The sequence below is a fragment of the Microtus pennsylvanicus genome, chromosome 5, assembly GCF_037038515.1.
Source record: "Microtus pennsylvanicus isolate mMicPen1 chromosome 5, mMicPen1.hap1, whole genome shotgun sequence".
Lineage (NCBI taxonomy): Eukaryota > Metazoa > Chordata > Mammalia > Rodentia > Cricetidae > Microtus > Microtus pennsylvanicus.
This window is the reverse complement of record NC_134583.1, coordinates 44,421,375-44,437,003: the sequence shown is the minus strand read 5'-3', so window position 1 is coordinate 44,437,003 and position 15,629 is coordinate 44,421,375. Positions and strand designations below refer to the sequence as shown.

Here is a 15,629-nt window from a genome sequence, read left to right as displayed (position 1 = left end):
ATGGAGCCAGCTAACAAGTCCCAACTCTCTCCAAGCACCTTCTGGCTGATGGGCATCCCGGGTCTGGAGCACCTCCATGTCTGGATTGGGATTCCCTTCTGCTCCATGTACATAGTGGCTGTGATGGGGAACGTGACAATTCTGGCTGTGGTGAGAGCAGAGCGCAGCCTCCACGAGCCCATGTTCATCTTCCTGTGCATGCTGTCAGTCACTGACCTGGTCCTCTCCACATCTACACTGCCACGCATGCTCTGTCTCTTCTGGATGGGAGATCATGACATTGCCTTTGATGCGTGCCTTGCCCAAATGTTCTTCATCCACAGCTTCACTGCCATGGAGTCTGGCTTCTTCCTGGCCATGGCCATTGACCGCTATGTGGCCATCTGTGATCCACTGCGCCACGCCACAATTCTCACCCACAGTCGCATCGCCCAAATGGGAGTAGCTGTAGCACTGCGGGGAGTAGGCTTCTTTTCTCCACACCCCATTCTGCTCAAGCAGCTGCCCTACTGCAGAACTCGAATCATTGCACACACCTACTGTGAGTTCATGGCTGTGGTGAAGCTGGCGTGTGTGGACACAGGAGCCACCAAACGCTATAGCCTCAGTGTGGCCTCTGTCATTGGCTCCTGTGATGGCTTCTTCATTGCCCTCTCTTATGTTCTGATCCTCCGTGCGGTCTTTCGCCTTCCATCTCGAGAAGCAAGTCTGAAAGCCTTAGGCACCTGTGGTTCCCATGTCTGTGTAATCCTCGTTTTCTATTCCACGGCTGTCTTTACATTCCTGACCCACCGCTTTGGCCACAATGTGGCCCCCCAAGTTCATATCTTCATTGCCAATATGTACCTTCTGGTACCACCCTTTCTTAACCCCATTGTCTATGGCATTAGGACAAAGAAAATTAGAGAGTATGTTCTTAGTTTTCTGAGAATAAAAGTCTCCTGATGTTTGAAGTTGTCTTCAGAGAGAATATAGGAAGAAAATATGCAAGTAATTCAAGCTTCTTCATAACTGCCATCTTTGTATTTTCTCGTGGAAATCAGATATTATTTATCTTATATTAGGAAGAATCTCTTCACATATTACTAATGTATTAATTCTAATAAATCTAGCAACTATAATTTTTTGTGGCCATCTATCTGCCTCTCAGGGGCTGTACTACGAACCTGATGAGCAGTGAACATACCCCTTAATGCCTTGCATTTATCAAAGTGTGATGTAATGGAAAAAAGTTTATCTAAAAATGAATGATTCATGAATGACATCAACACGCACAGGGCAGGGTGCCTTGTCCTCTCTTAGGATTGGAGGAGGAAGAGGTGGGAGGGTGTGGGAATTTGGATTGGTATTTTTGTAAAGTAATAAAATAATAATAAAAAATAGAAAATAAAAAAACTTAATTAAAAGAGAACCCATTTTACTTTGAATTATTAGACCCACTTCTCTGGGTCATGACTCATTTTAAAACTGGCATTTTCAGAGAAACAATAACAAGTAGTGAGACACCATAGCCCGTACCAAGCTTTATAATGAAGGAAAATGAAAATGTCACTTGAAGACTGTAGTCTAGCAAAATGGGAGTTCTGGCTTCAAATTCTGAAAAGTCTGTCTCACAGAAAATGAACAGATTGGTTCTGCAGAAGTTGAGGGAAAGATAAGTCATGGGCAGACTGGAAAAGGAATGAGACTCCATCTCAACCAGGAAGGACGGCCCAACATGCTCACCTGGAGGTAAAATGGCTCAGTTCAGGGATGTGGTTCCAAGACCATTGAGGCCTCTGAAGGTGGAGAAAGAGGTGGAAAAAAATGATTTCGGAGGCCTTGAGGAGCTTAAGCTAAACCGAATGTTGCTATACTCCTTCCAAATTCTTGATAAAATGTTTGGTGGTGCAAAGTGTAGGTGAGTTACTGATGCTCTTAGCCCACAGCAGAGCTGTCAGTGCCTCTCAGACTGCAGCCCGTGTGTACCGCAGATCTGATAAATCTGATGATAGCACGGTCCTCCCCATCCCCACCCGACGTGTGTTTCATTTCTCACCTCCCGGTCACGCTGCACTGAGTCAGCCCTTCACACACTGTGAGGAATGTATTTTCAATCACGCTCATTTGCATTTCACTCCCATCCCTTCTTGGTAGGAGACTGATATTATTCTCCACACCTTGAAATCAAGCACAACCTCAAACACTTGAAGAAATTTTTACAAGGTCACTGAAAATTAGATGGAGACCGAGGGACCAAACATGATGTTTAACTTCCTGAGTCCCAGGGCTCCTGCTGCTCCTCAGGAGGATTGGCTGACAGGCTCAGGAACATGTGTACTGGTGGCTTTAGTTCTGCTCTCTGGTTTGTCATTTTGAAGGAGCAAAACAATCACTGCATTTTTATAATTTTTAGAAAGAAAGGAAGAAACAGAATGAGGACCATAAATCTTTGACAGGATGCTTATTTTGTAACATGATGCCTGGGTTCTAGTTTACTCTTTGTTCATTCTATACAGTTCTGAAGTCTTAGCATTTCACTAAACAGAATTTTAATAAATCCACATAAAAATAAATAAATAAAAATCTTAAAGCAAGCCCATGAATAACATATAACTGAAAAACTAATAACCACTGACAATATTCTCTGAAGAGGCATTTTAAATGATCTAGTAGTGTCTGAATATAAGGAATACTGCATGCACTCACAGAAATAGGCACAGCAATTTCTCAATCAGAAAGCGTGGAAGAGATCAAAACTACAGCCATTAAGTCCACCTTATCTAAACTTCATATTTTTGATAGAATATTTTCTCCCCACTAACTTGTGGTTAGTAACTTGTGGTTGAAGACATTATCAGAGTATTTAGACAGCATGCACAAAGCCCAGGGATTACTCTGTAATACTACACAAAGTAGGTGTTGCGAAAAAATTACAGTAACTTGTATTCACTACTGAATTTTTATATTAACTAACAATCTGTCTGTATTATAATAGTTCTCAAAGCTTCTGTAACTTCCTTCCTCACACCTGGGTATATTTTTATACCCAGAGACCTGTCAAAAGCAATGGACTTGATTCTTTTTTTTCTTTTTCTTTCTTTCTTTCTCTCTCTCTCTCTCTCTCTCTCTCTCTCTCTCTCTCTCTCTCTCTCTTTTTGGAAGGGTTTCTCTGTAGCTTTAGAGCCTGTCCTGGACCAGACTGGCCTCGAATTTACAGAGATCTGCATGCCTCTGCCTCCCAAGTACTGGGATTAAAGGCATGGGCCAACACTGCCTGGCGATTCTTTTGATATTATTAGATAACAATGCTTTTTGTTAAATAAAATGTACATAACAGTGTGTAAAACACATTTTACATTTTTGGATGACTATCCTATCAGAAATATTAAAAATCAAATTGCAAATTAGAATGCAAATGTATTTATGGAAAATATAATCATGTACTACTCCTCAAAAATAGTAACTCCTACCTTCCTTTCTTAGTCAATAAAGAAAATAAATTATTTCAGAAATAGTCAATAAAGTCAAGGTTAATTTCACTAATTTGATATTGTCTTTATATAAATTTATAATTTCTAAATATTATTTACACCTTTCTCTGGTCATTTTTTGTTTTTTCTTTTATATAGAAGCTTCTTAAAAGTACGTATTTGGGTTTATTTACTCTAATAAATACAGTTGTCCAATGTTTAGTTATCACCAAAACTGCTTCAATGATCCTTATTTTAACTACATACCTAGTACCTCCTCTACCTAGTAAAAATAGATTTTGGATACATAAATGAATGATAGGTAGGTAGATAATAGGTAAACTTGTGAGCAGATATAGGAGTGTGTGTAAGCAAGGCTTAGTAAATCTACATTCTCCAGTTTCTCTTAGTTTCCTCAACATTTCCGTGTGCTGTTCTAGCCATGAAGCCTCAACCTGCCTCCAAGCCACAGGATTCTCCTTATCTTTTATGTCTTTGCTCAGAATTTTCCTCCTTTCCACATATTTCTTACACAGAAAAAACAAAGGGTTCTTGGAAATTCAACTACCACCTAAACTCCTCAACTTTGTCTTAAAGATTAATTTCTTCAACCCATACTGACAAAAGTTCATCGTGGCACTATTGTAAAGAATGCCTTCTAAATATCTGAAAATCGATAAATGTAATCCACCACATAAACAAACTGAAAGACAAAAACCACATGATCATATCATTAGATACAGAAAAAGACTTTGACAAATTCCAAAACCCCTTTATAATAAAAGTGCTATAGAGATTAGGGAAGAGTGGAACTTACCTCAACATAATAAATGCGTTTTATAGCAAGACCATAGCCAGCATCTACTTAAATGGTGAGAAACTCAAACAGTTCCACTAAAATCAGGAAGAAGACTAGGTTGCTCACTCTCTCCATACCTCTCCAATATAGTGTCTACAGTGATAAGACAACTAAAGTAGATCAAGATATTGGAAAGGAAGAGATTATTTTTTATTTGCAGATGATTTAATAGTATACATCAGTGACCTAAAACATCCACCAAGAAACTCCACCAGCTAGTTAACACTTTCAGCAAAGTAGCTGAATAGAAAATTAACTTACAAAACCCAATAGCCCTCCCATATCCAAATGAGCAAACTCTAACCAAGTGAGTGAAGCTTTGGTTTTAGTTAGTATTAATTCAAAAACCAAAACTTCACTAATTAATACAATAAATAAACCAAATAAGTACTATTTGTTCTCCAATATCAATTTTTGATGACAAATTCTTCAGTTTTCCCCATTAGTACATTATAGAGTCATTCGTGGGACTTAGTATGCACACTACAGAGGGCATCACTCTAAATAAAATTGAACCCTTTATAAGGAAGGTGAGGTTTTTTTTTATTTGATAAATTTTTAAATATTTAATTAGTTTCTTTAAGTGTTTTTTCAGTTTCACAGAATTCTGGTTTTCTTTTATTAAAAAAGAAAACAAACTATCTTTTTTTCATTTTACATACCAATTCAAGTTCCCACTCCCTCTCCTCCTCCCATTCCTTCCACCTAACCACCCCCACCCCACTCCTCAGAGAGGGTAAGGTACATTGCTTTGGTGTAGGTCCAAGGCCCTCTCTACTATATCTAGACTGAGTAAGGTATCCATCCAAAGAGAAAAGGTTCCAAAAAAGCCAGTACAAGCAGTAGGAACAAATCCTGGTGCCACTGCCAGTGGCCCCTCAGTCTGCCGGAGTCATACAACTGTCACCTACATTCAGAGGGACTAGTTTGGTCCTATGCTATTTCCTTCCCTGTTTGGCTGGAGTTGGTGAGCTCCCATTAGCTCAAGTAAACTGTTTCAGTGAGTGTCCCCATCATGGTCTTGACTTCTTTGCTCATATTCTCACTTTTTTTTCTCTTCAACCTGACTTTGGGAGCTCTGGCCAGTGCTCCAATATGAGTCTCTGCCTCTGTTTCCATCAGTTGATGAATGAAGGTTCTAAAATATTCTAATGTTTAATATTAAGATAGTATCTAGCATTTAAGATATTAATCAATCTGATTATAGGCCAAGGCCAGTTTGGGCACCCTCTCCTCTATTGCTTAGGGAATTAGCTGGAGTTGCCTTTGTGGATTCCTGGAAATTTCTCTAGTACCAGGTTTCTTGCTATCCCAGTAATGAATGGCTCCCTTAATCAAAATATCTCTTTCCTTGCTCTCGTCTCTGTTCTTCCTCCATCTCAATTATCCTGCTCCCTCAAGTTCTCCTCTCCCTTCCTCTTTTCTCCTCATCTCCCCCTTCTGCCATTCCTATTCCTCCCCTACTTATGGTTGCTTGGGTAAACGAGTATTGATATCTGATAATTAAAATTATACATCATTATTTCCAGTCAGAATATAATTTCAACTACTGAAATTAAATAAAAATCAGTTCATTTCATTCAATAATGATGGCATTGTCATTTTAATATATTTCATAATTTTCATAGATGAGTTTATTGTAAATCTGGTTGGTTTGTTGTAAGGTTGATGCTGTGATAAATCAAATGTTTCAAATTTTTGAGAAGACTAAGGCCAGTATGTAACTCAGTGAAAAAGGTGCTTGCCACCAATTCTGATGTACTGAGTCTGATTTCCCCAAAAAACTAGGTTTTTCCAAGTTGTACTCTAACTCCATATATGTTCCATGTCATTTGTGAGCACTCATGCACAAACACACATACATAAATGCACATACATACATAAATAAGTAATACACAATTCATTAAAAAGAAATTACTATACATTTTTTAAAATTTCAGAATCATTAAATTTTAGAAAATGAATATAAACAATGGACTTTCAAATTGTTTACAAGTAAAAAATTTAAAAGATATCTATAAACAGGTGGAAAAGAATGAAAATAAAACTGAGTTTTGAGGCATTTCACTAGAACATTCTTTTTACTAAAGGGAATATGTCAAAATTTTCTGAAATGTTTTAAGAAATAATCAATATTTTATTAATGACTTTGATATTCTGTTTCTAAACTCTGCTAGTGACAGAGCTATAATGTTTCAGACTTTTCATTTTGTCAACAGATATGCAAAAAATCCTTTGTTTATTTTCCCTTTGAGACCTTAATGTAATACTCTCCTTTTTCTCTTTCAAATTGGCCTATTTAAAGTTAACATGTAGTTATGTATCAAAGACTAGTAAGACATGGAGGAAATGTCAGCCAAGGAATATATAATGAGTTGAGGATCTATGGTGTGTGGAAACCACTTTAACTACAGAGCAATCTTGGTTGTACCATGTATGCATCTTTCAAAAGAACGTGCCATGTATAAAAACATGTAAAAATTTGAATTTGAGTATTTAAGAACAGTATAAGATTTAAAAAAGTATTCTACCCTGGTATATAAATAGAAAACTAGTTCTTCTGATATTCTCAGCAGGGAAAATAATGTCTTGTGGCTGTGAATTTTAAACATCTTGACCTTTTCTTTTTCTCAAAGTTCCAGGATGTTCAGGGATACTGATTAAGCATCTTGTCTACAAATCAATTAACCCATACAAGTGGATTAAATTTTATCTACTGGGTCATGCAAAGTACTTGCTCATGTGACATTTAAAGTAGTAGTTATAGGAAAGATAATCATTAAATTATAGTAATACTGCCCCTATACTGATGATGCTTCACGTTGGAAAATACATTTGATTTTAGTTTGCTCTTGGGGTAAAGCACATTGTGTTGTATATATATTAATAAGTAATCTGCTTGTTAATGGACAGATGGGTGTGAAGAATGCAGCAAATGGTTCCCATCATCCCATTGTCCAATATTACCAATCTTCATCCCAGAATCATCTTCTCCTTGGCATTGCAGAAATGGGAGCTGTGCACACATAGCTAAATATAGCAGTGCCTTTCTGCCTCGTTTACCTTTGTGCTCTCTTGGGGAATTTCTCTGTTCGCTTTATGGTCAGAACAGAGTTCAACCTGCATGAGCCCATTTGTTCCTTCCTCTGTATGCTCTCGTGACTGACATGATCCTCTCTCCAACTGCCATGTCTAACATCCCTCAGCAATTTTTGGTTCCATGACAGAGAGATCTATTTGAAGCCTGCCTGATACAAATCTTTCTTACTAACTCATTCTGCTGCATTGCCTTGGGGTTTATCTTGGTCATGCCGGTGGACTGCTATGTGGCTATCTGCAGTCTTCTAAGAATAGCTGCTGTCCTGACCCACACAGCCATCCAGAACTTGGGGTAGTTATTGTCTTTTGTGGGTGGTTCTCTCCTCACTAGTCCTGTTGTCATCTTTTACACTGTGGTCCATCTCCCATCCTACGCAGCTCAGCTGAAGACCGTGATTACCTGAGGATCCCACGCTTGTGATATCTTAGTAGCCTATGCATCAGCTTGTCTCTTCTTAAATATGTACAGGTTTGGTCATAATGTGGCCCCTCACATTCATACAATTGAGGTAATATTTATGTTTTTGTTCCTACCTTGGCAAATCAAATGATCTATGGCATTAGAACTAAGAAAATCAGAGAATGGTTCCCCTAAATTTTGAAATCAAAAAAAAGTATTAAATGATCCACTGTTCTTTTAATGGTTTATAAGGGTTTATGAAAACAAATTAAATAACAGCAATATAATATCTTTCAATAGAGGCATGAATCCAAACCTTTATATTTGCTTATATATTTGATACTACAAGCCTATCCTACTGTCACACATAAATGACTTATTATTTCACCTTAGAATTCCTGATGCATTGTTCCTGGCTCATTAGTTGACATTCCTTGAAAAGTATTCCATTTTGTTTTCAGCTTATATATATATATATATATATATATATATATATATATATATATACACATAATGTATATGATACATATATATTATATATAATGTAACATTGGCAGTTTGTAACCTTAATACTTGAGATTGTGATATGAAAATATCTGTTGAATATACCTTCTAAAGGCCTTGCTGGAATTCTTGAAATGTAATCTGCTTCTCTAGATTTCTTTATATGAAGATAAATAACATATAAAAAACTTTCCCCAAAGGTTTATCAATATCCCAGATAATTCTAACATTCTTTTTCTTGTTCCCTTTTTATTGTTCTAGGGAAGTTTCTAAAAGCTATAGCCTTCTCTCACATTCATCAATGATCTTACACTTTCTGCTCCTAAATACTCCAACTCTACATTGAGAAATAAAGAAAAAACTTTTTCTTCATAATTCTTGTTGATGTTTACAAGCTTAGTTTTCCATATTCTGATATTTTCTTGGCTAGTAGTAGATATGTACATATATATAAAATTTTCAAAAATGACCATGAAAATCAATATTGCTCAGCTTGAAACCAATAAACTGCCACTTAGTAATTGTTCCAGGTCACTTATGTGTGAATATATTTCTTTAATGGTAACACAAAATATTGATATTTGACAACATCTTTCAGTTATAACATTTTCCAGAAAGAAAAATAATCACAAATGATGGCAATGGAGAAGTTATGTAACCACATTATAATCTTTTTTGAAAAATATTTTTATAGCATCTTTAAGGGTGTTAGCATTGGAAAGTAGACTACACTCCAGTTGAAAGGCACATATCTAAGAGTATATAAACAGCAAAAGCTGAATTTGATGAAATTAAAACTAATACATAAAAAGGAGCATGGAAAGTTAGGTAGAAAGTAATTGGGGTGGATGTGGGAGAAGTTGGGAGAGGGCAATGAATGTGGCAAAATCTACATGAAATTATCAAAGAACTAATAAAAATGAGAAACAAAATTTAGTGGATATTTGCTGTGTTCCCACTATGTGTTTGCATGCTACAGATTATATGAAGCACATGGATGTTATATTTATACAATCTCTACATATTGGATAGGAATTATCTAGGAAGTGATCTAGAATCAATTAAATTACACATTTAGAAATAATTAAAATTGTGAAGTAGTATGATCTGATAGAAGTGAGATATTTTGAGAAACCAATAAGATCAGTTTGTAGTGCAAACAATCTAATCCAGGTAAAGAAAAATCCATAGAAAGAATAGGAAACTTTAAAAATTAAAATTTAAGCACACAAACAAAAATAGGCTTGGGTTTTTAAGAACATGAAGTGAAGCAGTGTTTGGTGATCAGAAAAAAAGCACAGGCAGTCCAGAGAAGGTAAAATTCTCCAACTTCATGACTCTTCTCTGATAAGGTTTTACCTTTTGAGAAAAGAAGGAACTGTTGAAGCTATGGATTGTCTCAACTGGCTTAGTTCATATGAAAAATTTTAAACAGTTGATAGAACAGCAATAAAGGAAATGTGTTTAAATATAAAGCATAGCTTGAGGATTTGAGAGAAAGTCCTCATGCCATAAGATGGGCCATCTTTGCATGAACTTTAGGAAACGGTATATGTGCTGTAGTTTGGTTCTTAGGAGACTAGAAATGTTATGAGCGACAGTAAAAGGTTAATGATGGCATGCAGTACAGAATGACACAATGGTCTTGTAAACAGAAACTGCTGTTCATTTCCTGACTGCACAAACCATATTAATTACAAAACGGCTTGACCTATTAGCTCAGGATTATTATTAAGTAACTCATATCTTATTAATCCATTTCGATTAATCTGTGTATCAGCATGAGTCTGTGGCTTATTCATAAGGGTCCAGTATCTGTCTCCTTTGCCAGCTACATGGCGTCTCTCTGACTCTGCCTTCTTTTCTCCTCTATCTCTGCTTGGAATTCCAACCTTGTTCTATTCTGCTTTGTCATAGGCTCAAGCAAATTCTTTATCCATTAACCCATAAAAGTACCAAATATACATAAGGACTTCCCAAACCATATTCTATTTTCTGTCCATATAAAAAGGAAGTTTTTAACCTTAACATAGTAAAATTACTTATATAAAACAGGTATCAAGCAATAATTACAAATATAATATTTTTAGTTACTTTATCTTTTATTATAGCTCAGGAAAAGTATAATTATAACTATCTATTCTTCAACTCCATCAGAGACCCCAGAGAGATATAGTATTACCTAAACTACCTAATTAAGTCCTGAAGTGCATTGTAAGCAAATTCCAAAACTCTAGAATTGATAGAGACATCTTACTGCCTGGACAGTCACCCAAAGTTCATCTGTATCATTGCAGTATCCATCTTCAGCCTGCAGGCACATAGTATTGAGCAAACTTTTCCATGAAACAGGAAATTTGAAGATCTCTTATGCCTTGTACTGGCAAAGTTCATCAGTTGCTTTCTTCTGTGTCTTGCAAAATTTCTGGAAGTTCTATCATAAATCAAGAACCCTGAAGGACTGTCTCACCTTCTTTTGGCAAGTTCAGCAGTCATTCTTCTTTAGGTCCTGCACATCCTGTTTATACAGTATACCATCAATCAGTCTAGGCAAGAGCAGTTTCTTGTCCAAATTGCTAACAAACTTCTTAAGGGGCCTCTTTATTGCTCATCATTCTCTTGAAGAAGATTGGTACTGCTAGGAGCAGATGTGTCTCATTGCCATGAAAAATCCTAAGTTCTTAAAGTATTTCAAATGCCATATTCTATTAGTCTTTAAAAGGTTTGAAGAAAAACTATCCATCTGAAATACATCTCTGTACATATAGAAAACCTAACTAACATAGTTAACTAACAAGCTTGACTATTATAGATGGCTATCTATTAACCTGTATTTCTTAATTATACACTACACTTTTTGAGCTAACAAACACAATACCTTAATCAAGAGCAAAAAATACATATAACAAAATTGATTAATTTGTATCAGTAGACCAAAATCCATACCATTGCGAAGTATTGATCTCTATATCATATCCTTCATATGTAAATAAACATTTATAAATGCTCATTTAGGGAATTTGGGTGTTGTCCTCTAGACTATTTACTGCTGATGGGAATCACTATTAATCCGGTCTTTCATGATGTATTCTGTGTGGTAGGTCCATCTCAGCCAGCAGTTTTGAAGTTGTCGTGGATGTTTTACTACCTGGGCCATTGCTTCAGGGGTCTTGTTTGATCAAACCATATATGCTGTTAAGGAATCCACAGCTTTCTATCCTTTATGGAAGCAAAAGCAGAACATCTTTTCCAAAGTAACATATCCTTAGACTCAAGTTTTGAAGTCAAGATATCTTTAAATTTTTTATGTTGGATTAGCTTAGCAGCCCATACAATGACATGGCTTTCTATACTTAGCTCATTCACAGTCAAAATATTCAAAGAAAACCCAATAATATACACAGTCCATACTCTCTGTATATTTTCCATCTTTACATGGCTTATTTTTTACTCCTTTAATCTATTTCTGGCTGAACTCTGTTATTTTAAAGACTTTGTTTTATATTTTAAAAACATTTACTTCTTTTTATAACTGTCCATAATCTTTTTTTCTCTCTCCCAAGCCTACGTTTATTTATTTCAACACATTATGACCAATTTAGGGATTTATTTCTGTCTAAATCTGTCTTTATTGCATACCTATAATCATTTTATGGTCAGGAATGCTTTTTATTTATATTTTTTAAAATGCTAAGTGGACATGGATAGGACCAACTTCATAGCCCTTCCTGCTTGCTCCACCCAGTCCAACATGGCGGAGACACATTTATCACCAACTCTATGAGCCATGCTCTTTGCCCCAGCTCCAGATATTCTGCAGGTCTATGTCTTCACTAAGCAATTTGTAACATGCTATGTGCAGACCCCATTTAAATTCAGGACTTCCTGGAAGAGTCAGAGCTATTTGTGCTATCAGCCCCAGCATGAATCAGGAAAACCTCCCCTAAAGAAGCCACATATCCTTCACTGCCAATGTTGAGTTAGAAAGACCACTCTTAAAGAAGCCACAGCTCCCCTGCTTGCTACCAGCAAACAGAGCCCATCTAAAAAAATTGGCTATCAAGAAGCTGTGCTATACTCTGTTCTTTTGTTTTCAGAATTCCTTCCTAAGCCCTCTCAGTTTTTATGTGGATGTAGGTGCCCCACATTTGGCACCATTTTATAAATGGAGGTTGCTCATTCATTTCCTGGCCATCCAAACCTGAAATAGTCACACTAAAACTATATTAATTACAGAACTGCTTGACCTATTAGCTCAGGATTCTTATTAACTAACTCTTACATTTTAAATTAACCCATTTTTATCCATCTGCATATTGAATCAAGGCATGACTTACTGATAATAGTCAGGGTCTCTCTTCTTCAGTAGCTACAAGACATCTCTCTCACTCTGCCTTTCCCCCCTCTATCTCTGCTGGAATTTTTACCTTTCTCTATTCTGCCCTCTCATAGGCCCAAGAAGCTTCTTTATCATTAACCAATGAAAGCAACAGATATACAGAAGAATTTCCCACACCAGTATTCAAAGAACTGAAAGAAAAGAAGGAGAATGAGAAATGGAGATTTACAAGGAAAGGGACAGAAAGAGAGAAGAATGATACTAGAAAGTTCTCATGCCTACTTTCTATTCATGTTCCTACTGCTAGGTTGGGCATTATTAAGATTCTAGACCCTCTTAAAATAGAACAGCTGAGGTCTAACATATGGACCTGTATTAGAATATTTCATATTCAAACAATTATTGGTATGGATACAATAATTTTCTTTCTTTGCTAGAAGAGAAGGTAATGTTTTTGTATTTTGATATCTAGTTTCTTGGGTTCTTTATATACTTTGGAGATCAGTTCTCTGTCTGACATGGGTTGGTGAAGATATTTTTCCCATTCACTAGATCATCATTTTGTCTTGTTGGCTGTATCCTTTGCTTTACAGAAACTTCTCAGTTTCATGAGGTCCCATTTATTTATTATTGCTCTCAGTGTCTGTGTTACTGTGGTTATATTTAGGAAGTGGTCCCCTGTGCCCATGAATTCAAGGCTATTTCCCACTTTCTCTTCTATCAAGTTCAGTGTGGTCAGATTTATTTTTAGATCTTTAATCCATTTGGACTAGAGTTTTGTGCAGGGATAGATATGGATCTATTTTCATTCTTCTACATGTTGACATCCAACTATGACAGCACCATTTGTTGAATGTTTTTATTTTCCCATTGTATATTTTAGCTTTTTTTAACAAAAATCAGATGTTCATATGTGTGTGGATTAATATCGGGGTCTTCAGTTCAATTCCATTGATCAGCCTTTCTGTTTTTGTGTCAATATCAAACTGTTTTTATTACTGTAGCTCTATAATAGAGCTTAATGTCAGGGATGGTGATACCTCTAGAAGTTCCTTTCTTGTACAGGATGATTTTGCATATCCTGGGTTTTTTGTTTTTCCATATGAGGTTGATTATTGTTCTTTCAAGGTCTGTGAAGAATTGTGCTGGTATTTTGATGGGGATTATATTGAATCTGTAGATCACTTTTGGTAGGATTGCCATTTTTATTCTTGAATTCCTTGTGAATGGGCTTATTTAGAACAATCCTGATTCTCGTGTCACTTGAGACAAGGGTAAAGTCAGTGAAGTGACAAAGAAGTTTAGGTCAATGGTAGAGTCTGACTTTGGGTATATGCAGATTGTTTTAGTAAGATGTAAAATAGGAATAGATGTTGTAGGAGCTGCGGGCTGTATTCCTGCCACCCCAGCTCCCAGCTACCTGGCTAGCTTATGCCCCGAAATAATTACATGGAAACTGTATTCTTTTAAACACTGCTTGGCCCATTAGTTCCAACCTCTTATTGGCTAGCTCTTACATATTGATCTAACACATTTCTAATATTCTGTGTAGCAGTATAGGTGTGCTTACCGGGAAAGATTCAACATGTCTGTCCTGGCAGCTTGCTTCATCGCGTCTGGCCCAGAGAGGGGAAGCATAGCATCTGAGCTCACTTCCTCTTCCTCCCAGCATTCTGTTCTGTTTGCTCCTCCCACCTATGTTTTAACCTATGAGGGCCAAGCAGTTTCTTTATTATAATTATCCAATGATGTGCCTCCATCAAATAGATTTTTGAGAAAGATGAAATATAGAAAGGACCATACTAGACTGCTTGCTATTGAAAGGGAATGAGTATAGTGATGAGATAAGCAGGCCTGCTTTTTGTCCCACCTGGCTCCCTCATGGCTAGCTTAGCCCCGGAAATAATAACATAGAAACTGTATTTATTTAAACACTGCCTGGCCCATTAGCTCTAGCCTCTTATTGGTTACCTCTCACATCTTGATTCAACCCATTTCTAATAATCTGTGTATCACCACGAGATCATGGCTTACTGGGAAAGATTCAGCATGTCTGACCTGGCAGCTTCATGGCAGCAGCTCTCTCTGACTCTGCCTTCTTCCTCCCAGAATTCTGTTCTGTCTACTCCACCCACCTAATTTTATGTTCTATCAAAAGGCCAAGGCAGTCTCTTTATTTAACCAATGAAAGTAATACATAGACAGAAGACCCTCCTTCACCAAATGAGCAATTTGAAGGTGAGAGTCTGGAAAGATAAGTTTTTCATATGTAATAATATATGATAAACAGATCAACAACCAGGAACCTGATACAAGGTTTAATATATAGAATAGAGATTAGAAAATAAAAACACTATTCAAGTAATTGATATCAGGAAAACTCATGATAAAAATATTCTTGGATATTTTCAAGAAACATATTAGATTTCAAACTGTTCAAAGCACCTTAGGAAAACAATGTATGTATTGATATTATTTTAAAATATTTCATGATATTTACTCTCTTTCAAAGCAATTTATGGCTTTTAGTGTGGTAAATGGACCCAGGCCCCAGAGGACCACTAATCATTGGTCCGTCTGGGATGATTCAAGTAAGCCATAATTCCAGCTCCTATTAGTGGACCATGTATGTATCTGCATATCAAAGGCAGCTCTCTGGAGAACAAGAATCTTTTAAATTGGAAAAATGAAAACAGAAATATTGGTTGGGAAAGAAGAAATAAGGCTGCATTGTAATACATGATTTTGTAGAATTATGAGATCTTCAGAAAGGTAATATTCCATTCTAAGTATATCCATAATAAAGTTAAGAATAATGTGATTATATACATATACAAAGAAGTACATTCTTTCATAAATGATATATAATATATCTTTTGACCAAATAAAGTGTACTGACATTCTGAATTAGACTTGCATTAGCATTGTAATTGCCCAGGACATATCACAGCTGTGTGAAGGAATGCCTACTTTGTT

The 15,629-nt window shown here is 36.3% G+C and overlaps 1 protein-coding gene and 1 pseudogene across 1 annotated transcript; both read left to right on the top strand.

Annotated features, from left to right (window-relative positions):
• On the top strand, positions 1–945 carry LOC142850795 (olfactory receptor 52M1-like). Its single transcript, XM_075974704.1, has one exon. The coding sequence runs from the start codon at positions 1–3 to the stop codon at positions 943–945; it is 945 nt and encodes a 314-aa protein (XP_075830819.1).
• Positions 946–7,237: 6,292 nt separating this feature from the next.
• Positions 7,238–8,035, top strand: LOC142851030 (olfactory receptor 52E2-like; annotated as a pseudogene).
• Positions 8,036–15,629: the final 7,594 nt, after the last annotated feature.

Bases quoted from the DNA above. Each gene is read 5' to 3' on its own strand.
- LOC142850795 (XM_075974704.1), top strand. From the start codon at position 1: ATGGAGCCAGCTAACAAGTCCCAACTCTCTCCAAGCACCTTCTGGCTG.